At 40.1% G+C, this 26,049-nt stretch overlaps 2 protein-coding genes across 3 annotated transcripts; one reads left to right on the plus strand and one right to left on the minus strand.

Moving 5' to 3' along the window:
* Positions 1–397: 397 nt before the first annotated feature.
* GAR1 (GAR1 ribonucleoprotein) lies at positions 398–9,696 on the minus strand. Its single transcript, XM_074905452.1, has 7 exons — positions 9,391–9,696; positions 8,662–8,849; positions 8,427–8,581; positions 7,128–7,187; positions 6,609–6,744; positions 5,556–5,666; positions 398–5,212 (listed from the first exon to the last, which is right to left on the minus strand). Exons 2-7 carry the CDS (start codon positions 8,834–8,836, stop codon positions 5,199–5,201), a joined length of 651 nt encoding a protein of 216 aa, XP_074761553.1. The 5' UTR covers positions 8,837–8,849; positions 9,391–9,696; the 3' UTR covers positions 398–5,198.
* A 748-nt stretch (positions 9,697–10,444) lies between these two features.
* CFI (complement factor I) lies at positions 10,445–25,492 on the plus strand. 2 transcript variants are annotated; one of them, XM_074903972.1, is made up of 12 exons: positions 10,445–10,504; positions 12,111–12,429; positions 13,721–13,865; positions 15,181–15,359; positions 16,373–16,483; positions 18,053–18,169; positions 19,359–19,397; positions 19,896–19,999; positions 20,625–20,740; positions 21,494–21,768; positions 22,515–22,616; positions 24,544–25,492. In XM_074903972.1, exons 1-12 carry the CDS (start codon positions 10,445–10,447, stop codon positions 24,759–24,761), a joined length of 1,785 nt encoding a protein of 594 aa, XP_074760073.1. In that variant the 3' UTR covers positions 24,762–25,492. The 2 variants fall into 2 exon arrangements, with proteins under 2 accessions (XP_074760073.1, XP_074760074.1); XM_074903973.1 differs by having other exon boundaries at positions 12,150–12,429.
* Positions 25,493–26,049: the final 557 nt, after the last annotated feature.

Genomic DNA, 26,049 nt, shown 5'->3' on the forward strand with positions numbered 1-26,049 from the left:
CATTTGAATCTAAAGGTAAGAAAATTTTTATATAAAACTTGTGCAGTCATGACATTCAGTCATCATTACTACAGACGATCATGTGTCACAGTTCTACCAGCAAACATTTCTTTAATGCCACAAACCTACACTCACAGTTCTCAGGGTACTTGTATTATTATGGTATTTTTCCTGTCATAAGAGTATTAGGCAGGAACAAGGTGGGAGGGTTCTGAAAGGAAAGACGATCTGTCTGGCAATGAAGCAACTTCCCTAGTGCCCCATAGTCCTGCTTCAAAAGATAAAAGCACAGTGATAAATTGATACCTTTGCTTTCCTCCCCTGAAACTTTGGCAAGATTTTCAAAAGCATCTCAGATCTTGAAGCTTCCACAGAAGTCAGAGCTTGCAATGTTGAATGTCTCAGAAAAACAAAGCATTACTATTTTTATTCAGATAAGATTCCAAACTTAGAGTAGCACTTAATGAGACCATACAGATTTTATACATACTTCTTGGTTGAAACTCAAGTTTCTATTACGTGCAGCCCATCCTACATACCATCACATTGTCTCTGTCTCCTCTTTAATTTAGCTAATTTTACAGAAACAGGAATTGAGAGAAAAAAGTGAAAATTAAAGGCAGATATTACTTATCATGAACCTAAAAGTAATTTTTCTGGAACACTGCAGTTCATAAAACAAAGCCAAAAAGATAAAGCAAGGAATTAAATATTAAATCATACAAATAATCCAGAAAGTTGGAACCACAGCTCCTAAGCCAGATAAAATATGGCTTAGCACATTGCTTTTTAATAATGGCCTAAAAAAACCCCATCCAAAACCTCAGGTTGTTTCTATCCTCCAGTAACAGATACTATTACTAGAGGGGCACTTTATAACCTCAAGTGATGCTTTTCCTTACCACTTTAGCAACAAAATGTAATTTTTATTTAAGTCCATTCTTCAGTTTTCAGGTATCTGTAGAGATATGGGACAATGCAAAACCCATTACAGGGTTTAGCAAGTTCCTTTCAATTATGTGTAAAGAATATGTCAATCCACTAGTGATTAGAAGAAACGTAACGTTTGCATTAAAAGAATTAAAAACCAAAACCAAAGCCTCTTTCCTATTTTCAGTGGTAACCGTAGTAAAAAACCAAAACCAAACCAAACGCTCCCACGGTTATTAAGAACATCACCACTAGAGGGCTCTATAAGGCAGAACTTCCCTTTTCACAAACATGCAAATAGTTCAAACCCAATGGAAAACTGATTAATAAATTACTTTTTTTCCTCCCTCACAGATTTTTACTAGATTTAAACTGCTGATTAGAAAAGTTTCACTCTAAAGAGATACTCAGCTGACTGAAAAAAATGCCTCGAAAAATATGCAACTCCAAAAAGCTTTGTCATTTGTCAATACTTCATGCAATAGCTATGCTTTTTTTTTTTTTTGAAGATGACAACGCTGTTTCTTGCCAAGACAATACTTTGCACAACTGGAAGAAACTTTGCACCAGTATGTACGTGACTATTCAGCACTGCTTCAGGCAAACATCCATTACTTCACGTCAGCGCTAGAGAGAATTCTTTCTGTTCAACAACAGCCAGTGCTGCAAACATACATTAAAATACCACGATTATTTTCTGCACATCATCAAATTCCCCTGAAAAAGTAACAAAGCAAATCTATAAACTATTTTGAACAACCCTATCCCAGCAACTACAGAAAACACAAGGAGAAAAAACATCTCTCCAAGAAGGAATGCAGGGGCACTAAAGCCATTCTCAATGGGTAACAATTTAAGCTTTACAATACACATCTAGGTACTACCTTCTGTTTAGCAAGGATTTAGATCCCACATAGAAAAAATAAACCCAGAATTTTAGTATGGCAAAGCTCAGATATTCTAAATACCCTTAAGCAATCTGGTTCTTGTGATTTACCAGCAGTCGTTTTCAAAATCAGCTAAAAGTCAGGCCCCATCCACTTGCGACCACTTGGCTGTTGAATGCTCTGCCTGTCACCAGTGAGCACATGCAGACACTGACAAGTGGACAAGGAGACAGGCAGGTGACACCACTTCTGCCATGCCCCGGGTGGGAAGCCAAGCAGTGGGGTACACTGAAGCCTACCTTCCACCTGAGCTTGAGAGGAACACTGCAGGACAGAAACCCCCTTTGCACTGCTCGAGCGAGTGGCAGGTGAGAAGTTCTTCAGGTGGCCCAGCCATTTGCTCCAAAGGCTGCCAGTGAGGGGAAACCCAGGAAACACCAAACTGTCACTGAGAGCCTACACTAACACCTTGCCCCCACCCCCCTTGCTTCAGACTGCATCGTGACTTTTTTTCTCCACACACTACATACAACTACATGAAAACTTCCCATTTCTGCCAACATACCGATTTCTGTCAAGGTCTGGTGAGCCCACCTTTCCTGTTCTCTGCAGAAAAAGCCTAGGATATCTATAAGCACATATATAAAACTCAAACACTTCACTTACTAGGCTCAGGAACACAATAACAGAATTACAGATAGGATTTGAATAAAAAGTTCAAGACAGGGAGGAAGGTGTCATATAAAATTAGACAACCTGTATTTTAGTTCATTCCAGCACTACACTGACGACAAGACATGTCATCTTAATTTTGTTAAGACACTGAATTTTCATCCATTAATTAGCAACTACTTGCAGGAGGAGGGCAGAGTCATGCCATGGCACAAAGATGAAGCAGAACAGGCACTGAATGGGTCTTGCCACAACCAAACAAGATCCTTCCCAATTCAGGCAAAGGAAAACAAAAACAAACAAAAAAAAAGGCACATGGCACAGCAGTCTAGCACTGCTTGCTCATATGGCAGCTCATTTCACACCTAAGGACGTTCTTCCTTCAGCATCTGAACATCCTACAAGCTCCACAAAGAGCTACGATTGTAAATTTTCTCTGGATATTTGTGGTAATCCCATCCAACATTGTATGTGTAGGCCATGCCATAATGCTCCTCACCCACTTCTCAGCTGAGACTGCAATCCAGTTCCCTATAATCAAGAGGCTGATCTTCCCTCTAGAGTGGCAACTATCGGATATTGTTCTTTAACCGCTCTGCACACAGATGTAAGTCTTTGCTTTGGCCTTGCAACAGCTTCAGACTCACTGCTCCATCTGCTGTGAGATTCAAAGCATACGCTTCTTGTCCTAGGCTGCAAGATGGCACTTCATGCAACTGAAACATCAGCTGTCACATCGTGCAGTTTAAAGGTGATAGCTGTACAGTCTTCTGATATCCTGGGAAAAAGAACGACCCTAAAGCATGCAGTGTGAATAGCAGAGAAGAGCATGAATTTGAGTGTAAGAGTGAGGACTGTGTTGTCTTCCAAGGCCAGAAGAATAAGGGAAGATCTGTCAGCTACCCACAACTAGTTACTGAAGCATCAGTGAATACAGAACCGCAGAGGATGCAATTACAAATTTGACAAAAGTAATGACAATTCCAGCTTCACTGCAGGTTGGTACTGTTTAACTGCAATGTGACATGCCAGAGATGCAATGACTTGAATAGGATTTTGTCTAAAGGGCAATTCTACAATGCCTCAAATCAGAGCCCTAAATCGCTTAGGCCTAGCAATACACAGCAACAAAAGTCTGAACATTTCCAGAGGTCTGGACTTAACCAACCTGGTTAAAGTGTGTAGCAATACAAGGAAAATAATCAGTGTCCCTCAATTCCTGACTGTGTTGCGGTTGAACAGCAGACTCAAGTGTCTTCTCACAAAAGCAGATCTCGCAGAAATTCCAGTTTTGTGGTTTGCTTTTTCAAGCTGAATAACATTTTTATCTATTATCCAATGCAGCACCTGTTCAGACTTAATTGAATTCTTGAACATTTGTTTTGCTACCTTGTTTCCAGTTTTGTTCAAGAAATTATTCAAACTGACAGTCACATTTGTTAAAACGGCCAGTAACTGTCCAGTCCTGGTGCTGACAAATTACCAGTTTCTCTTTGTTAAGCAGAAGGTCAATATCTCATTTGCTTGTTACTGCATTCATTAATTAAAAAGTATTCTGAAATGTACTTCTTTCCACATCGAACAAGATGCTCAGAACACTGCCATGTAGATAAGATTATTCTACAGATCCCTTTTCAAAAGTGTTCGGTATGAGAGTCTGTGAAAGGACTTCTGACTCCAGATGAAATCTGGGGAGATTCTACTTTTCTGTTCTTACTGTATTTCCAAATATAAAGAGAAGCACCCTGTTCTCCTCCATCCTTAAGAAGAGACAGTGCTTTTCAAAAACCCTCATATTGCATCCAATTAAAGAGACCAAAGACTTGTGCATAGTTTTTCATGCTTTTTTTAAGGAATACTTAACTGAAAGCACCATGTGCAGACGAGGCCTGTGATGGGCTCTCTCATCTTAGCCCTAAGCAAGCTCAGAGCACCACAGAGGTGTGGTGCCAGGACATCAAAACCTGAAGAGGCTAATGAGGAGGTGGGGGCAGTTAAAAACTCTTAGCAATTTTAGTATCAGTGTAATTAGATACAATTAGGTGACTTATGAACAGTATTAACCTTGGTCTTAATGCCTTTGGTTTTCATTGAGAAAAATCCACAGAAAAATCATACATAAAAATCCACAAAAGAGCCTTTGCTATCTTCCTTTTATACATTGTTATGTATAAAAACATTCTATCAACACAAAGGTTTGAAGTTTACTTTGTAAACAAAAGGTTCACAAAGGTTGTTTAAATGGCACTGTCCTCTGTACAGCAACTCAGAAGACTCAATATAAAAAGAGGATAAGAATTAGAGATTGATCACACATAGGTAACAGGTTCATACCAACAAATGTGCATGTAGTGAACCAGCAGGGTTTTTTGAAAAAACACTTCAATTGATTGTTTACTCCGAACTCCAACATGAAGTCAAGGATTGACTATGTCACTTGTCAGAAACAAACAGTTTAAGAGTAACATTGAATCCTGGCTTAGTTTAAAAAGTTCAAGTATATTCTCAGCAGTCTTCAGTTCTTCGCCTGGGCTACACTCTCCTCATGTGTTGATCAACAGTCTTTAAGTGTAAAAATAACTGTCATTTTACAACTTCAAGTTTTTTATAAAAAGAACTTTTTCAGGGTCCTTTACAAAAATTTCTCCTCATTCTTCATCTCTGCAGATGATACGGTAAGACAGCGGCGAGATACTCATGGCTCCATTTTTAATATCCTCTTCCTATTTTAAGAGGGAAGAAAAATACGCTGAACAATTCACATCTTAGATGCATTTAAAGCAAATAAACTATATACATAACACTAAATCGTTGATAGAACAAAATTTATCAGCATTATCTGTTCTCACAGTCCCTTTTGAATGCAAAAAACTAGCACAGTCTTACACAAGCATCAAAAAATGCAGAATACTGTGCTTTGGTTTAAGCTAGCTACTGTGATGCACAGAAACTTTTTGAATAAAACTATAAACACCTATAAGAGACTAAAAAATACAACATTCTGTTTAAAAGCTTAATAAAACAAGAGCCATTCTTATTACTGAAATGTAAAAACCTCACACTCACCCCGAAAGCCTCCTCCACCTCCTCTTCCTCCTCTGAATCCTCCTCCTCCACCTCTTCCTCCTCCTCTGAATCCTCCTCCTCTTCCTCCACCTCTTCCTCCTCCAAATCCTCCTAAACATAGGAAAGAAATTACACTTTGAAAGGCATATAAATTCTTTGTTACGTATAACAACTAATTTCATTGACAGCTTCTGAAAGGAGAACAGAAAACCAGAAAACTGTCAATTGATGGGTATTACTAGGCAAACTACTAGTACCTTGTCTCCTCTAGGGATCATGTGCAACATTTTAGGTATTGTATATCAGGTGTTAAACAACATCCAAAACACTAAAAAGACATTAACAAAACTCCATGATAAACTTCTTTCATGAGAGCAAAAACATAATTACAACTATTAGTAAGTAATTTATTACAACTCAACAGAACATTAAGCCAAAAAAAATTTTAAACACTTGTGCCTCACTGCAAAGGGGTAGGGTAGGAAGAGGCAAGAAACTGTGATGTAAGAAAAAAAATTAACTTCAGCTTTAATTGAGAAGTACATTGCAGATGATGTTCAAAAAGCAAAGGATGAGACCTACCAGGTCATTCACCTCTCTGTCAAACACCGCATTTCAAGTATTTTGTCCAAGCTAGATGTTTAAAACATACTAAAAACACAGCTTTCACTGACGAGTTTTGAGTGTGTATTATCTGTAACCTTTTACCAAAAGTTTGCGTAGTAGTCGCGCTTTCCATCTTTGTTATAAATCAGCATACTCTCCTCCCTATGTTTTGGAGCTGTTATTTAGCTAGCTACAGAAGCCTAGGTCTTGCCATTGGAAAACACGTGACTGTCTCTTCCACTGAGTCACCAAACAGAAATATGCATAACATTTTACTTTGCAATACAACTGTTGATGTGCAAGTACTCAATGGCAGCTTTATCAAAAAAACCCGAACCTCTCAACCAAAAAAACAGACAAACACCCCCCACCCCCCCCCACCCCCAACAACCCACACCACACCAAAAAAACCCCAACATTCTGCAGCTTCCATTCTTGGGATCTTACCTCTACCACCGCCTCTTCCTCCTCCACGTCCACCACCACGTCCTCCTCTACCACCTCCTCTGGGAGCACCTTTTTCTCCAGGTGGCCTTGGCAAAAATCTTTGAAGGGGTAGCAGCTTTGCTGGATCAATGTAAAACTGCAGGAGGAGAGTTCCATTAGGCTTTGAAAACACGAAGGCTAAAGAGCACATTAATAACTACAAATATCCACAATTTGGTCTTAGCCCTTTATGTCAAATTGTCCTCTGCAAATAGCCAAATAAAGCAAGCATGCAAGAAATAAATCACAGTGTTATAAAGTTATTAAAATACAGATGATATTTGCGTGAGTTTCATTTGTTACATTTTTTTTTGCAGGGCAGGAAGAAGGAAGAACGTGGCAGATACAAAAGCAAAAAGGAAGAGGAAATGAAAACTTACGTTTACAAAGGACAACTAGATTTTAAAGCTAATAAAAACTTAATAAAGCTTTTATTATCTGATGACATACAGAAGAATTCTGATATTGAGATTGGCTAACCTTTTGCATTTTTTTAAATGAAGAGGCTTTCATGTTCTCAGACAGTTTCACTGAAAAATACTGTTAGTTTCTTTAAGGAACACAGCAGTAATAAAACACTAGAAATTTTGATTTTGATTATTGTATGAAAAGCACATTCAGAAGTTTTCTAAATTAGTATTTTATAAATGAAGCTAAACATCATCACCACAAATGAAAAATTACAATTATAAAGTCAGGAAAAACTATTTCCAACTTGTCTCAGGGTTTTTTCATAGTTACAAATACGGTATTTTGTGGCAAAATCATTTTTTTTTCCTATGCATTAAGGCATAAGGAAGAACATACCAGTGGAAAAAGTACATAAAAACATAATTGTAAAGAAACAAATTTGTTTAGCAAGTGACAACTCCTTTAGCCCCAGGGTGACCTCAAGGCTTATCTAGAACAATTTACATGCTGCAGGGGCTCTGCTAGTGTTGCTGCTGCTGGGTGGTACAACTGCCCGGCTGTGCAAAGGGAAGAGCCAGCAGGGACTGCTGAACCAACCACATTGCCCAGTCTCATCCTGCTGTGAAGCAGCAGACACTGTAACCCCACACACAGTCCAACTCTGCTTAATTAAAACTCAAGGTTAAATGGGAAGGCAAGGTGCTGCAAAATCCAGTAATAAATTTTCTTAATATTGTTATTGTAGGAAAACAAGTTTCTGAAATTCAAATAATTCCGATAAAAAAGTAAATCTGAAAATTAATATATTCAGAGGGTGAGTGATTTAAACCTGCACATTTTACTTCACATTTAACACAGGAGAGGAAAATGCATGCAGCTAGTTATTGATGCTCAACCAACCAACACAAGCTAAGTCAAACTGCCATGTTACAGGGTTACTCCCCCAGTTGTCCTGCTTTTGTCAGTTTCTGTCAATCTGGCAGTGACCACAGAACAGCCCCAGTGCCTCTGTCTCAACAGGCTTGCTTTGCGAGAAGATGTCCTAGCACAAGCCCACTTTTATTGGCAGTTTAAGTAATAAGGTGGACAACAAGCAATAGGACATCCTAGCACAAACTCATCTTTATAATTAAGTAATAAGCTGGAGCATGAGCAAGGTCCCTTAATGCACAAAAGCTTTAAGATACAGGCACTTAATATGAATGAGCCACCTACTGACATTAACAGTTGCAGCTAGACTTGTGACTGTTCACATCTAACTGGTAGCCAAACCTTGAACTGTTTTTAAATCCTAGAGAAATTCTATTTAATAATCAATCAGCCTTTAAAAAAAAAAATCGTATATCACACATTTTTTTTGAAGGATACAAAATCTCTCAGCTGTCCAAAGATTTCATCCACTTTGCCAATCTGTTCTTTATTATCCAAGTACACTGGGGCGTTGAAATAAGGCACTTTGTTTTCTTCTGTTTTACATTTACAAACAATGTCATCTTCGCACGGATGCATGAACTCTCCCAATACTGAAATAAAGAACGAACAAGCTAAAGATCTGAAGTAGTCATTCTAAAGGAAATAAATATAATCTCTTCATGTAACTTACAAACTACCCTTTCTGGAGGCCCCTGGTCATATCCGCCTCTGTTGAAGCCTCCTCGTCCACCTCCCCGTCCAAAGCCACCTCGTCCACCACGATTAAAGCCACCTCTGTCACCACCACCTCCTCCACGATTGAAGCCACCTCTTCCTCCTCCACCTCCTCTTCCACGAAAAGACATTCTCTAGTACTTCCTACATCGTGGACAAAAATCAGCTGTTTAAGATGTAAAAGATACTTCACATTTGGTTTGCTGTACAAATTAAAGCCCCCTGCTAGCCTTGCTTGTTTATTTAACGGTTAGCCGTTTCAGCCCTCGCTAAAACCACGCAGGCACATGAAAAATCACTTTTACACCTAAGATGTCATCCACTACACTCCGACGTGTAAAAAGGGATTAGCAGTGACGGCGGGTTTTTCAGTCCTACTGGATGAGGGCTGAAGGTGACACTCTCCGGCCCTCGGAGAAGACTCTGCGAGCCTCCCGCCCCAGCCCCGCGGAGGAGCGGCACGAAGCCGGAACACACTCGGCGCGCGTCCGCAGCGCCTTTGGCACCACGGGGGACCGCCTGCAGCCTGCGTACGGGGATCCCCGAGACGGACACCGTCCCCCGCGCCCGCGGAGCCCCGCCCGCGCCCGGGCGCTGGGAAAGGCCAAGGGCCGCTGACGGCTCCGTCCCCTTCCCGCGTGCCCCCACACGCGTCCCGAGCCCGACCTCCCCGCACGTGGCGTACCTCCGCGCGCGCCGCGCCGCACCGCGCCGCGCCGCGCCCTCCCGTCCCGTCCCGCTGGCGTCAGCAGCGCGCACCACCACCGGGAAACCGCCCACGCCGCCGAAAACGAGGCCGCCTGCCGTAAATGAAACGGCACCTCCGGCAGGCACCGTCGCAAAAAGACCCCAAAGCAAGTCATCTTCCCGGGACGCCGCGGCCTCCTGGCGCCGCAAGCGAGCAGAAGCCGCTGCCGCCGGCGCAGACGGCTGGCTCAGCCGGCCGGCTGGCCGTAGGCGGCCCACGGCACGGCACGGCACGGCACGGCGACCCGCGGCCGCTGAGGGCCGCCCTGGTTTTGGCCCGCGTGCGGGGGTGTGGCAGCCCGAGCGCCACCACCCGGCGGGGGCGCGCGCTCACGCGCCGTACTGGCGGGAACGAGCGAGCGCCTCTGGCGGCGACTCCCCGGCTGTGCTGCGGCCTGCGGGGAGGGGAGGGGGCCAGGTTGGTTCTGCTGGATTCGGCCAAAGTGCTCCTGGAAACCGGCTTTCCGAGGAGGACTTCAGGGGCTGGTCAAACCCTTGGAAATTCCCGATACAAATCGTGTAATGTGAGCTTGTAATCCAGCTGGGCGTGTAAAGGACATTACACAGATATGAGTGTTTCTCCGTATCTGTGCAGACATATGTCTCTCGTATATAAAAACACATTCATCTCTTACAGCAGTCTGGCACAGATGAATGCCTACAACCAGGAGAATCAGCGTGATGATATGATCAATCTCCCTTAGCAAAAGAAATGTGTACCCTTAATAGGTGCTTCCTTTTAATGATTTACTTTAAGGGCTTTACTTTTGTTATCTCGTCCTGCGCTTACAGTAAAGCCAATTAAATAGAGGCGGGATCCTTTTGGACAGATCAGATTTATCAGTTAATAGTTGAGGCTCCTGTACTTTTACTTCTAAACTCACTTTAAAATATTTTACTAATGGTTAAAAATTAAACACAAATATAACAACTGACATTCTAAAGAATCTCAGCCAGAGGAATTTGTCTACAAAGGGAGATAAAATTTCATCATGCAAGCGGTCCCGGTTTTCTTGGTTTTCTTGTCTCTCTTTTGGTTTTGTGGATCAGAGGTAAGAATTTATTTTATTGTGGCAGCAGTAATTTATTGCTAAAAAAAAAAAAAAAAAGGTTAAAAAGCAGTTTATTGTTATAAAATCAAAACCAGTTGTTTTTTTAAAGTTTCCTTTCATAGTATTTGTGTTTCATACATTTGTTTCAGCCCACTTTGAATGTTTGAAGCTCGCCATTTCTCTTTCATGTACTGATACTATCTGGGGTTTATGGTAACAGGCCTCTGGAAAAGATTTTGATCATGATCCTATCCTAAACCCAATTTGCAAACATAGTTGACAGCTGAAAGGTGCTGCAATTTTTCCTGTCCCTCTTTTTTAAAAAAATTAAATTACGGTCTTCTAATGTGGCAGTTTGGTATCTTGTACTGCCTGAAGGTTTGCTGCTGAATCTCTTCTGGCAGAAGTGTCCCAGAAAGCCCCTCTGGGCTGAGTGCTCAATATGCCCTGAGTCTTTTAGAGAAACCCTTAGATAAAAATCAGCACCTTTTGTTCCTATTCAGGAGAAATATCTAGTACAATATGGGAGTTACGCCAAGCAGGATCTGGCTCACAGTTTGGATTCTACCCACCTGAGAACAGCAGGAAGAATTCAGTAAGATTCTACTACAACCATTAAAAGGGGGTTTGTTGGATTAAATTCTGCTCCAACAACATTCCTGCTGACTTTACTATGGCCAGGATTTCTTCATGAGAACTTTAAACTTAAGCTCCACTGATTCAGTTGACACAATCAAAGCTGATAAATCACATTTGAGGACTGACTTTTCTCTCCCATTTTTATGCAGAGTCCATCCATATGTATTTTTCATGTTTCAACATTCTTCCTACCCATAGATGTTAGTAAGCAAAAGCACTCAAGCAGCAGCGACGTCACCAGAGAGCTGTACAAACTCAGGTGCAGTCACTCACCTAGAGGCAGTTGGACAAAGGGTCAGAATCTGTACTTGCAGTCCAGTGATGACCAGCAACCACACTGCAAATCCACTGCTGTGCAAGAGACAGGAAAAGAGCTAATAAAGAAGGGCACTTTAATTTTCAAATTTCGGTAAGGTACTTGGCACTTCAGCAGTTACACGGTGAAACAAATCATTAATTTCAGATTTCTTTATTTGTTTCTAAGTAGCTCATAAATATTTACAGGTGATATTTAAACCCAAAGCCAACCAAGCCAATAAAATGCAAACCAGAAAAAAACAAGTCGATTTTTTTTTTCTGGTGTTTAGGTCCCCTTATGTTTTGATTTGCTTACAGTCCCATTGCTGTGGTGTGTTATAAACCATTGACTGAAAAAATGTTTGTAATCTGCTGTGCACTTTAGCTGAATTTTGAAGAGTGAAGAGTATAAAGCTTGTGGGAGACCAGTAAGAGTGAAGATCACACCAGGTGAATGATCCAAACCCCAAAAGTTCAAAAAAACTGAGAAAGATGAGGTGGCCAAAGACAAGGGACTAAACACTATAAATGTTATTTAGTACCTTTATGCTCATAAGATAGAAAAAGGATTATGAATGAACTCTTTGTTGAGGTCAGTGAAGAGATCTGCAGAAGTCTTGGTGCAGTTCCTAGTCTTACTCCCTTTATTTTTTTATTTTGTGCCTTGCAGAATGCAGCATTTAATACTGAAGAAAACCAGTTTCAGCAGGTTGAGCCTGCCCAGCCAGCTGAGCAAGACACGTACCTCATAGGAGAATGCTTAAGCAACAAATACACACACAAGTCCTGTGAGAAAGTGTTTTGTCATCCCTGGGAACGATGTGTGGAGGGAAAGTGCCTTTGTAAGCTTCCCTACCAGTGCCCCAAGAATGGCACTTCAGTTTGTTCTACCAATGGAAGGTACTTCCATACTTATTGTCACCTGAAGAGCTATGAGTGTCAACGTCCTGAAGCAAAGTTTCTGCACAAGGGAAAATGCATGTCTGAAGGTATTGATTTTACAAAATGTATCAGTCAGTCATTTGTGGCCAAGGAGATGCTTACTATTTACAGCTCAGAAAGTCTGTTCATTTCCTTGCACTAGTAAGAACATGAAGCAGAAAATGAGAAGTCATTGAAAATGGGCAGCATCTACTGATTTTCATAAAAATAAAATTAGTGACAGGCCCAGGCCACCCTGCTGCTGGTAGGTTGCTCAAATCATCAGGTAGAAAGGGAAGAAACCGACACAGGAAAGAGCTCAAAGGTTTCCAAGCAAGGTGTTGACTATGGTGGGTGGCACAGTGGGAGAGGGCCTGCTGAGAACATTAGGAGAGAGGGTATCTTTTGGATAGGGACAGACCTCACAGGAGCAGGAGTCCAAGGGATGGAGCCAAGCTACTGATTGTGTGTGAGGGAGTGCGTGGGGAGAAGGTAAGCCATGTTCACCACCATCATCTTCACGTTGTGGATTTCATCAAAACAGAAATCACGTTGTGGATTTCATCAAACCAGTGAGGGTTTGTGCAGTGACAAGCAGCTGTTTGTGCTCATCTGCATCAAGCTGCACCAAGCTGCTTTGTCAGCCCAGCCTCCATCTGAGTGCAAGGAGAAATGGCTCCTACTAACTAGGTGGGTGGCCTCTTTTAGCAGTAGGGGTTCCTGTTCCTACCCATCCTCCAGCCCCACCTCCACCGGAGGCAGCAGGAGCAGCAAGCCAGGCCCAGGACTCTCCTGCCCAGTCTCTGTCTCAGTACCAGCCCTCCCTTTCCCCACAGAAGAAGCAGCTCAGTCCATCGCCCTCAGGGTGGCAAAATTCAGTTTGCCTATTCTACTAAAAAGGATGAGAGAGACTCCATTCATTAAGTTAAGCAGAGGACCTTAGCTCCACTGTAAATAGCAGAAGTTTTGCTACACAAGTAATAGACACAGGCTCTGGAAATCTCACTTGAAGCGTTACTGGTTGGTTATCAAAAATGCTCTAATGAAAGTTATTATACTAAGATGCAACCTTTGCTTGGTAGACCTTCAGGTACTCTTACATGGTAGGAACCATTGCCCTCATTTGTCCCAAAACTGGTATATTTTGAAAAAGTAGCAGGCTCAAAGCCACAAAGTCAGTCCTCAGAAAAATCAGGAATAATACCTAAAGTTTCTGATTCCCAATCTACTGTTCTTTCCGTATGAACTTTGGCTTAATACAAAATTAGACCTGATTTGTTTCTGTGCTCTTCTTTCCACTAGATATATCTACATAATATGATTTTATTTGGGGATTTTTTTTAATTTTTTTTTTTTTAGAAACATTTTCAGTCTCTGTGGGCAATGGAGATTCAAGTTTGCTTCGAGTAAAACCTCTGAATCAAAAGAACCACATTCTTGTATGTGATAGTGAGTGGACTATGAATGAAGCAAATGTGGCTTGCAAGCACCTTGGCTTTGAATCGTAAGTTTGGGGAATTTATCTCTGGATAACTGCAAGGGATCTGAAAAACTAACAATGCTTAGCAAAGTGTCAGTTGCAGCCAGCCAACAGTTAAGGCAGAAAACTCATCAACAATGTACTGGCTGCAATATTCTGATAAAGCTTAAGTTGACACCTGGAAGAGAAAGCCAAAACATAGATTTCTGTGTTCTATTACAAATTACAACTATACAAACCATAATTGTTTTACTTTTAAAATAAAGCTGAAGACCAATGCAGAGGTTTTCTCTCAGGCCTGTGTAAGAGAAAGTGCATAGATTGACCGTTCCCAAGTAGTTATGAGCAGGAACCTGCATGCAGAGAAAAGTAAGAAACGAGAGCTGACAATAGGGCACAGTTCTGTTTTGCTGCTTGCACCAGCCAGACTAGTAAGAACCAGAACATGTTCTTTTCCTTCATCCCTTGCCCCTGCTGTCATTGCTTGCTTTGACCCCAGGGATGGCCACACAGAACTTGTTCTTTTTCCTGCAACCACACTGATGACCTGAGTTGCACGTTCAGCTCAACTCTATATCCTGTACATACACATATACAACTGATTTAACTTAGTCACATAGGGCTGCCCCCTCCCCTACCTGAAGACTAAAAATGCTATTGCAGTGCCCTAAATTTTCCCCTCTAGGTGAGAAGCAAACCTTTCCTAGTCCTGATCAGTATCTCTTTAGATAGCAGAGAAGGGTTTGTCCTAGGACAGAGCATTCAGCCCTAGAGTCACACTGTAAGCCTCTCTAGTTACTTATTTACTCGATCCATATTTCTTTAAGGTAGGGGACACATACACTGTCAGGAGTATACTGCTCAGGTACAACCAAGGGAGATGAAATTTATTAATCCCAGCCTTGCAGTGGCCTGAGCTTCCTCAATACACATTGGTTTTGATGACACCAAGGATACTTGACCCCATGCAGGATGGTTTCCAAATGATGGCTCACCTGTGTCCACATAGAGATAGAGATCTGAGCTTACAAGTTTTGCTACCTAAGGAGACTTTTCTATCCATCATGATACACAGTGACTGTCATAGAGCTACATACAGATTTAGGGACAGTTTTATGCAGCAAGCAGCAAAAACTAGCACTTTGTTTACTTTTTCTTCCAAAGTAAACATCTCCTACTTACCCCTAGACAATTCCATGGGAAGTCTGCTCTTTTTCTTACCCATGACCATAATTCATTTACACTGAGGAAAATCATAGAAATTCTAAACAATAAAAACAGTGGACAATCCATTGTGAAATTATATAATTTGTTGTTATTATTATTTGTATCTTCACAGAGGTGCTGAATATTACCAAGCTGATTCCAACATCACAGAATCTGCCTTAAATTCATTGCACTGTCTGAAAATAAGTTGCAGGGGCCTAGAGACAAGTCTTGCTGAATGTCACATAGAGATGAAAACAAGAGATAGTAATGAGGGATTTGTTAGTCTTCAGTGCCATGAAAATCTCAGAGGTTAGTAGGGGTTTTTTGGTTTATATCTATTTGGGGTTCTTTCATTTTAAGTTTATTTTAAATAATTAGGACCTAGTTTGCTGAACTCTCAGCCACAGCAAATATGCACTGAAACATTTTGATTTTTTTAAATAATCCTTCTGCAGACATTAAGACAATTGAGGCAGTCTTGAGTCAAGACAATCTTGAGTTTATGGGTTTGGAAAATCACTGTTGCTCTGTTTACAGATATTTCTCAAAAGTAAATACATTTCACCCATGGTTCTGTTTGCTTGCCCATCCCTTCCAAGGGTACCATGGTATATTGTATCCCACAGGTCTTGTCTCTCCCAGTTTAACTGGTGAAGAGACAGGTGACAACCTCCTACTCACTGTTTTGTCTATGAGGAAGATCAGTTAGGACACCAGTAGCACTGTAGCCAGACTAGCATGACTGTAGTGGAACTGTTCATGTCTCCTGGGGAGTTTTGGGACTCCTCAGTTTCTCACTGATACAAGGAGAATCTTTCCTTGTTTTGACTTCTAACTCCTTGTTTTGACTTCTATTCTCTGTAGTGGACTTTCTTTGGCACTGATAAACATCAGCCTTTGATGCTGCTGCCTAGAAGAGCTATGTATCGTCTCAGGTTTTTCTTATGCCACAAAAGTAGGAGTGCACAGACTCTTGATTACTTAGTTCTGGAGAGGGAACATCCATCATCTTAATCGCTTGAATCACTTACAGTGGGTTTGAACTGATCATTTCTGATTTAGTCCTTGTCTAGAAGAAATAAAGTTCCCTTTAGCAAGTCTACTGCGAGTTGGAGGAGGAAACTAAGTGGTCACATTGAAAACTTGATGAGAAGGTGATTAAAACTATAAAAGATGTGCATATTTACAACAGGACCCCAGAATGCCTACTGTTGATCAGCCAAAATGCTGATAGAATAAAAAGCACAAGCAGAATATTTTCATGGGCAGTTGTGAACCTATAGACCTTTCCACACTAACTTCATTTTCATCATGCTGCACAGCTTGTTCAGATGGTGAGTTTCAGTGTGTCAACAAGAAGTGCATTTCTCTGAATAAAATTTGTGATGGAATCAATGACTGTGGAGACCTAAGTGATGAACTGTGCTGTAGAGGTAATAAATTCCTTTCTCAGCTGTTTGAAAATCATTTCAGCAGAAAATCAACCGCAAATAATTTTTACAGTGATGTAACAGCTGGAAGTCTTTTTTCCAGTAAGCCACTACATTAAGGCAATCAAACCATAGTTTATGTATACGCAAGTGCAAAAAATGTAGGCATAATCTCATTTTTTGAAGCAGGCAAGTGATCTCTGAGAATCTGGATTTCCTCAGAGAATGAGAAAATACAATGAGATTATTTAGGACACTGCTAAACATGGATACAAGAAAATGAGCTGTGTTAGAATAAAAATGTATTTTTAGTTGGGAAAAATCAATAGTAATTAAACAAGACAATGTTTTTCCAATGAACTATCATTAAACCAAAGTAAGATCTCTCTTAAATTTATTACTAATACAAGATAATCCATAGAATATCTGGGAACAGTTCCAGTCACACTGCTTGTTCATGAGCAGTCATTCTTTCAGCATCTGCAATTCCAGCTGGAATAATTTTGATAAGAAACAAGGCATGGATCTATCATGACCTGAATGCAGGAGAATACTTTCAGAAGTTGTGTTTCAGGTGCCAAATGGTAACATGGGTTACAAATCCCATCACTATCCCTGAATAACCTTAATTTTGTAGGTTTACAATTGACAGTAAATTTAGTCTGATAATCATGGAAAAAACAGTTGCAGGCATTTTAGAAAAAAATAATAAATACCTGTGGCTTCATATATTTAGAGAACATTTATTCAGATTCCACTTGACATAGATAGCGCTGTTTCAGCTGTATAGGCTGAAAACAATGCTTCCTGGAATCAAAGAGGTATTTCAACTGAGTTCAGTGGTCTTTGGATCATACTGGGATATCTGGATACTTTTAGAAAACTATCTTATTTTCTATTAAGATCATATATCCTTAAATAGTAAATTGACACAAGACTATAAAGTAGCTCAAAAAACCCCGACATAAATTCCAGCACTGCTTTGCTTTTGGTAACATACAAAGCGATCACAAGAATTAAAAGGAAGGGGCTCCTCAGGTTTATAATAACATTTCATATAATCAAGAATTTTAGAAGAAGTAAGTTATTATATACAGTATCTTCAAAATAAGAGTTCTGACTCCTAACCCTGCATTTAGCTCATTCAACCAAAAGCCATCTTGGACTTGGATTTTGGGAAGGAAATTTGATCCAAGCATCATAAATTCCTCATTTGAGATGATCAGTAATGCTGGCAGAACTAGAAGTCCTTTGGCTGAGGTTGAGTGTGGGGATGTGCTGTGGATGAAACTGGTAAGGAGTGATACCAAGTCTAGCAGTACAATACTGAACTGGTAACAGAGATCCACATTTTTTAAGTCTTAAATCTTCAAGACTGTAAAATGAGGAGAGCCAAGTATTCATTTTTTTTTACACTTACAGAGCCTGCTTTTATGATCTGTTTATGAACAGCCAAGTCCCCCATAACATGGATATTATATTCTGTTTATATTTTAAGAAGTTCTCTAACTATGTGAGATTGCTGAATCATATGCTGCTGTGATTTACATTTGTAATTCTCCTCTGTTACAGCGTGCAGAGACAACAGTTTTCACTGTCGGTCAGATATCTGTATTCCAAACAAGAATGTCTGTAACAAAGAAATTGACTGCCTCACAGGAGAGGATGAAGCTCGAGTTCTCTGTGCAGGTTTCCTTCTGAAACATGTTTTTGTTTCTTACTTTTCATTCTGCTCAGTTGTAACTAGAGACTACACAATGCATAATATTAAATTATTTAACAGATTGGCAAAAACAAAATGCACGCAAGAATTAGTCTTCCCAATGTTATGTTATGCACAGTAGGAGGAAAAGGTCACGTAATTTTCCTCCCTTTCCTTCTAGTAAAGAATAGCAAGAAAACGAAAGGAAGAAAGAAACAGATGATGTTTTAGGAGGCTTAAAGCAGATTATGTCTTCTGCTTACGTGGCCATCTATCAAGCTGGTATCCCCCTATTTGTGAAGAAAGCATAAACTGGACAGGCAGGATATTTTCCTCACAGATGAGGAATTCAACTAGTTTGTCAACATAGTAATTATTGTGTGCTGTTCTCTCACTGTTGAATAGATTTTGTTTTGGAATTAGAATGTTTTTCCTTGCTCTGATAAGAGACAAAGTCTAAAGCCAAAAAGTAAACACTATTGGTAAACAGTAATTGGTAAAGCTAAACTGAACTCTAAATGTAAGTATTACTGTCAGTAACATGAGAACAGACCCAATCCTCAACTCCCATTTAGGAACTGAATTCAATGGGCATCTTGTTTGAATAAAACCTGACAAACCAGATTCAGGAAGCATTTAATTTACCTCTCATGTTAAATAACCTCCCTTACCCTGTTAAAGGAGGCACACAGTACACAACAGTATCATCTAAATTGAAAACAAAAAAAAAAACCAAAAACAAACAAACAAACAAACAAAAATCCTGTTATCTGATGCAACTTCTGCCTTTAGAAAGCTCCTAAAGGTTGATGGGGAAGGAGGGAGAATTTCTGTTGTTTCCCGGTGGAGGAGAATTGGCTATCACTTTAGAGATCAAAAATCAAAAAAAGGCCATTTCTCAGGGTTTCTTTGCAGAAGGGCTCCCTAGGCATGGAAGGTAGGGTAGATGTCATGTAGTTACGAATGAGTATCATCTGCTGGATGTAGGTCATTTTTAGTCTGAGGCAGCCAGAGGGTCTAGTAGTAAAGGAAACAGCAGGCAGCAGGCTGAGAGAGTGTTACTGTCGATGTGAAATAGTGTGCCCTCATGCATTTTGGCACACAAACATACATTCAGGTAATAGAACAAATTTAAATGTTTGCCAGTATTTTTAGTATTTTGTTACTCTACTACAGGCAAAGACAAAGGTGCTGAAAATCACAGTATGGATGAAGGTAAGTGTTAACTAAACTTTCAAAAACATCATCGCCTCTTATTAGTGGCTTTCTAGCTACCAGGCAGCTGGCCAGATCCAGAACATTCAGATATTCAGACTTTGTGATTTAGTAATATACACTCTGGGGCTTACTATTTGTCTTGCTTTCCACTAATTTCAAGAATGCCATAATAATTCATCCTGGCTCCAGTCCAGGACTCACATCTGCATGTTTTGGCAACTGGTGGAGGTAAACTCTCAGCAAATCAAGAACTGCTTTAAAATTATTTGCCTGAATGCAAGCAGCAGTGGAAAATGAAGAGAAGTAATGTGATGCTAAGACACAAGCAATTTTCAAAGTATAAACAGATGCCAAAAGTTTTGGTCTTTGCTTTCCTGCTTCTCCAGCTACCAGCATATTCACAGCACTCAGATCTTCAGGATAAAGATAAACCTGTCTCCAAATAGGGAGAATGGATACCTGAATTCTGAGATACATTTCTCCTTTTTGTTAAAGAAAGAAAAATGACAAAGACACTTCTTCCCCAAATACACTGCGGTCTTACAAATTACACATTAATTCGACGGAAAAGGATCATAGGTGGAAAGACTGCAAGAAAGGTAAAAAAAACTCCTTACCAGATATGAGTTCATTCAGCATCAATTTAAATGGGCATTATTGTCCTTCTGTTAAAAAGTGTGGAAATAAAAAAATTGGCTACAACACTAATTTCATGTTTTGCAGCAGTAGTGGCATTGCACCAAAAGAAAGTAAAGTGAAGCACAATTTATAAAGTAAAATATGCAGTTGCAAACCTGAGCATTACAAGTACACATTGAAAATGATTCAGCAAAATACTTAATACTATAGCTAGAAATAACAGTTCTGACAAAATGGAATTTAAATTTGTGCCTTTGAAACAGAATGCAGTCAAAAATGCTATTCTTGATCATACCAGGTCAGATTCTACATCTGTTTCTCTGGCTACAAGGGGTTTCATGACAGAAAGCTGGAAGGAAGGAGGCTTTGCACAAAGTCAGAAGATTGAACAAAATTACTTTTAGAGTATATATCCTTTATATCAGATGGAGCCCAATTCACAACTTCTGGATAGCATATTTTTTTATTTACAACCAGATGCAGTCAAGGAGATGTGTTGATACCAAGAAGTGTGTTTGCCCTTTATGTGCTAAAATTAGTACAATTATTATGATTTCACATTATGGGTATTTGTTGTTTAAATAGGGTGAATTCCCTTGGCAAGTGGCAATTAAAGAAATTCACTATGAAGGTGCAACAGTGTACTGTGGAGGGGTTTATATTGGTGGCTGTTGGGTTCTGACTGCTGCACACTGTGTCAGGTAAAAACAACAAACTGGGGCATTATTTTCTTCTTGCAAGGCAGAAAGATTGATTTGGATATTATTGCCCTTCTTAGCTACCTGTTTGCTAATTCCTATTTGCCTATTGAATAAAACTATTTAAAACACTGACTCACCCACATTAACAATGGGCAAGATTCAGAGAAAGTAGAACATTTTGGCAGTGAATAGAAAGATTAAAAAGTAATGATGAGTTGGAAGAGACATGGTGTTCTTCAGCCAGATAGCAGGGAGGCAGGAAGGGTTCACCATAAACACTTTGCCTGAAAGGGAGATACAAGAGACGTCCTCTCTTCCCCAGCTCTATCTTGGGGAAGTCCAGGATCTGTTCCCTGAGAATGTCCCTGGGGTCGTGTATTCCCCAGAACAAGCAAGAGCAGGCAGGGAAGATGTGCCAGTCCCAGCATCCCATCCATACCTGTTCACTCTTCCTTCATTTGAAATCAGAGAGGCATTAACACCTGCTTTCTCTCTGTCACAGCACTAAACACAGAGGCTGGCCATTAATATTTTTTTTCTGTATTATTTGCAGTATTCAGCAGTAAGTCTCATCTGCCTTACATTTGCTACACTTCAGAAAAACCTAAACATCAAGTCCAGAAAGAAACTATATGTATATAGTATTTTTATTCTGGAGAAACTTTGATAAAATGCAAAAGTTTACAGCTAGTTGAAATGTACAGTGCCTGTGTTAAGTTCCAAAACATATTTTATTCCACTGTTTTTTTCCAGGGCAAATCGAGTTCATTTGTACCGTGTCTGGATTGGACTGTTGCATACAGCACAGCACGACAAAGAGACAGACACTTTCAGTCTGAAACAACTGATAATCCATGAAAAGTATAATGCAACAACTTATGAAAATGACATTGCTCTGCTGGAGCTGAAAGCTTTTGCAAGTGGAGAATGTCCCCTGAAATACAGCACACCTGCCTGTATCCCCTGGTCAGAGTATATGTTCAAGGCTGGTGACAAGTGCAAGGTTTCTGGATGGGGACTAGAGGAAGGTATTTGCTTTAGTGCTTACTACAAGAATGTATTACTTGTATCACTCATTTTCTAATCGGGGTGAGCTTTCATCGTACTTTCAACGTACTCGAGCGTGTCCAGAGAAGGGCAACGAAGCTGGTGCAGGGTCTGGAGCACAGGTCGTACGGGGAGCGGCTGAGGGAACTGGGGGTGTTTAGTCTGGAGAAGAGGAGGCTGAGGGGAGACCTCATCGCCCTCTACAGCTCCCTGAAAGGAGGGTGCAGAGAGCTGGGGATGAGCCTCTTTAACCAAGTAATAAGCGACAGGACAAGAGGGAATGGCCTCAAGTTGCACCAGGGAAGGTTTAGACTGGATATTAGGAAGCATTTCTTTACAGAAGGGGTTGTTGGGCATTGGAATGGGCTGCCCAGGGAGGTGGTGGAGTCCCCATCCCTGGAGGTGTTTAAGAGTCGGGTTGACACAGTGCTGAGGGATCTGGTGTAGTTGGGAACTGTCAGTGCTGGGTTAACAGTTGGACTAGGTGATCTTCAAGGTCTTTTCCAACCTAGACAATTCTGTGATTCTGCAATTTAACCACTCTGCTTTTATTTTGACATATATGGACAATGTACTGCAATTCATATGGAGTATTAGTGGCAGTTTAAGGTATCTGGATTGTAATGCTGAAGATTATATTCTGTAGATAAGCAAATATACAACTGTGAATCTATCTAAGATGTACTTACCATTTTTAATTTAGAAAAGTTATTATTTTCTTTTGCAGGTTACAACATACCATATGTCCTCAAGTGGGGCAATGTTCATTTATTTCAGAATTGTTCTGAATTGTATCCAGGACGATTTTTTAAACAAATGACATGTGCAGGCAAGCATCAGTTTTCTTAATATAATTTCTCTACCATCAAACCCACTGTTTATAAGGTCAGACATACTGGCTGGGAATCTTTTAAACTTGGGAATTCCCACAGTATCACCATTAACAAAATGCTGGCCATTGGAGCCTAGATGCATCCACCATTACATAATATCTATAAACAGAGTTAAGATGACAGTATGCCAAGTTTCTCTGATTATGTGGGCACATTTCAGCATGGAATTTGAGTTATGTTTTCTAAAGACACAAGCACTATACAGCCCACTGAACTTCCTACCTTTATTATATTTCATTCTGATTCAGCAACATATTTAAGCAAATACCTGTCTTAGAGCACACTAGTAGTCCCATTGACTAGAATGTGACTATTCCTCTGCTTAGACAGTTGCTACTACCACACTGCACCCCAGGAAAAATACAATTAACTTTTCAAACTAAGATTAGCCTAGCCAGGAAGCTGCTTGCCACTTCTAGCACTAAAATAAGGATTTTAAATACATATTTTTTGCTTCTTGAGTAATGAAAGATATTGCCAAATACCTAAAAGAGCAATGAGTATTCAACTTACAGGACTGACAGTCTCAAGTGTTCTTTAAATCAAACAATAAAGGCAGTATCTAAACAAACGATGAGGAAAAACAAAAACCAGATTTAACAGCCAAATAATTTGTGATAAATTCAGCATGACATCTATAAAATACTGGCTTTGTCTACTGTGCAAGTTCTGTAACTTACCTCCTTGATCTTCAATGTGTTCCAAGTGATCATACATTAGCAAGAGGGAATAAAGACAGTATCACATGGGACAACATCAGAAAAGGGGTATCTGGGGTTAATTTCCCCTCCCTGATGCAAATAGTGTCTTTGGAATTAAGAGCTAGTATCTGCAGGAGTTAGTTATACAAGCAAATATTAATTAAACTGAGTAAAGGCAATAAAATCTTGTTTTATAGGATAGTAATTCCAACTCTGAAAAGTTCACAAAACTTTCTCAGTAATGTAGAGATTCAAGAAAGAAGTCACATTTATAAAAACTTGGAGACTTATGCTTAGAATGGGTTCCTTCATACTAGGTCAATCAATCAAGCAGAAAAGTGTGGTAGGGGTATTAGAAATGAATACATTTTAATAACTACATAGGACATAGCATAGATAATATTCTAGCTCTGTAGCAGTGTTTCTATCACATCCTTCACTCTTAATCCATTTTTTCACTAGCACTATATTTGCTAAATTGCAAACAAGTAGTTCAGTGAGCACTGAAACTCATAATGAGCGCTGGATCCTACACCCTTGTGCCTCAGGGCTGCTATCTGGTGTTGCAAAAGGTCCCCACTGTGACAGAGACCTTGCAGTGAGGGAACTTAAGACAGTTGCTCGCTCTCCCATCCCAGCATTCACATGCTCTCCTTCTTTTTCATAAAGCTGGTAGAGAGCCTGCCTTTCTTGTACAGCTCTGTACAGACAGAACTGGCCAATGAATTATTGGGTAGAGAGGACACCAAAGGCAGACACGTAGGCACACACACATGGTGATAGCTTCATTTCCATAGTAGTCAGCCTACAATTTTTATCTTTTTCCTCCTGCTTTTGTCCACTTTTAATGAGCTACTTCTAATGATACAATAGACAATATAGCTAAATTCTTCTCTATTGCACAGGGCAAAACATGACTCACATCACTGACATCAAAGCAAATGAGAATTTGGGCCGGGCCAGCCAAGAATGTAAAGAGAGGCCCTGCACTTAAAAAGAAATAAGTAACAGACCAAAGAGGTTAGGAACCTCCTTTACTGGTGACCATTAGGGAAACAGGTGTCAGGAAGTGACATGGACCTGAAAAACCTCCTGAGCTCTGTTTTGTGTGCTCACTTGTATATGAACTCATTTTTGCTTTTTTTCTCCTCTTTTGCTTCAGGTACTCATGATGGCTCCATAGACAGTTGTAAAGGTGATTCGGGAGGACCCTTGGTCTGTTTTGATGCAGAAAATGTGGCGTATCTCTGGGGTATTGTGAGTTGGGGTGAGAACTGCGGGGAGCCTGGTCACCCTGGCGTGTATACAAAAATCGCCAGCTATTATGATTGGATTAGCCATCATGTGACAAGGAGTCTCATTTCACGGTATAATATCTGAAGCTCAGAAAATTATATACTTCCTTCTTATCACTCATGCAAAAATGGTCACTAGTCCTTTTTTACAATCAGTAGACATGTAACTTAGCAACGATTAGTATAAATCTTTAAAGAATATATTCTGAAAATTCTTAACACTCTATATGAATACCACAATTTTGCAAAAGCCTGTAGGAAGAGAGTCTGCAGCAAAAGTCTCTAGTAAAAGCAGGGAATTAAAATATCTTTTTCTTGTTGTTACTTGGGGGTTTTTTTCCACATTTCACATTGCATTTCAGTTGTGGTTGTTTATTTATTTAAAATGGACAACCACTGGAAAGCAGTGGTTGGAAAATGACTGCACTGGCAGTATGTGAACTTCACAGAAGGGACAGCAACCAGAGTACTTCAGAGAACTTCCATCGTCCCAAGGTCTAGGTCACTAGAAACCCTCACGATGCTGCCTTACTTGGCAGTTGATTCTCTAGGCTTATTGCAAAAGTAGACTTCAGCCCACCTATTAATTGACCAACTGACTATGATTGTGAGATTTGTTGTAATGCAACAATTACCCAAATAATAACTCTGGTGGTAGTTTTTTCAGCTACAAACTCAGACCATTTTTATCTAGCTAATATACCTCATCTGATCATCTTGCTTCGGGAAGTTTTTGTAGCTCTACGTTTTATTAATTTAACCACAGCTGTCACAAGCAACAAAGGAATTTTAAAAGTTGAATCTTCAACTTAAATAAAAGGCATCTTTACTATCTTAAGTTCTCTGTGTATGTATATATATATTTCTGGTATCCAACAAATTCTTAACATCAAGTAGGGTTTTGTCGCATGTATATATATATGTATCTTTTATATATATATACACAATGTATATAACAATATAAATATATTAAAAGTCTATATATTAAACATATAGACTTAATTCTACAATAGCAAGTTACAGATCTAAAGTTAAAAATGAATTCTTTCAGTCAGAATCTTCCATCACCAGATCGCAAAAACTTCCTGCACCAGCATGCAGAAGTGTTAAACAGTGATGTCAAGAAAGAACATCCAGGGCCTGATCCTGCAACGTGCAGTCAGGGGGAGTTTTGCTACTTTACTGACCCAGAACTGGGTGAAGACAAGAGGCTCTCAACAAAACTGGAACGATTAAGTGGAAAATCCTGCTTTCACCAATCCTTGTGAGGAAGTCATCATAACCAGGAAGCACAGCCCCAAGGACCACTGTGTCAGCTACACATTTTTAGACTGCAGGAATGGTGTCTGCTTCTTACAAGAAAATGTCAGTCT

Source organism: Athene noctua, chromosome 4, assembly GCF_965140245.1.
Source record: "Athene noctua chromosome 4, bAthNoc1.hap1.1, whole genome shotgun sequence".
NCBI lineage: Eukaryota > Metazoa > Chordata > Aves > Strigiformes > Strigidae > Athene > Athene noctua.

Excerpts from the sequence above, each read along its gene's own strand:
- CFI (XM_074903972.1), top strand. The coding sequence starts at position 10,445 with ATGCAAGCGGTCCCGGTTTTCTTGGTTTTCTTGTCTCTCTTTTGGTTT. Across the intron at positions 10,505-12,110 it reads TTTGGTTTTGTGGATCAGAG|AATGCAGCATTTAATACTGA; the intron begins GTAAGAATTTAT and ends TGTGCCTTGCAG. Across the intron at positions 12,430-13,720 it reads GGGAAAATGCATGTCTGAAG|AAACATTTTCAGTCTCTGTG; the intron begins GTATTGATTTTA and ends TTTTTTTTTTAG.
- GAR1 (XM_074905452.1), bottom strand. The coding sequence starts at position 8,836 with ATGTCTTTTCGTGGAAGAGGAGGTGGAGGAGGAAGAGGTGGCTTCAAT. Across the intron at positions 8,582-8,661 it reads GCCTCCAGAAAGGGTAGTTT|TATTGGGAGAGTTCATGCAT; the intron begins GTAAGTTACATG and ends TCTTTATTTCAG. Across the intron at positions 6,745-7,127 it reads CATTTAAAAAAATGCAAAAG|TTTTACATTGATCCAGCAAA; the intron begins GTTAGCCAATCT and ends CTCCTCCTGCAG.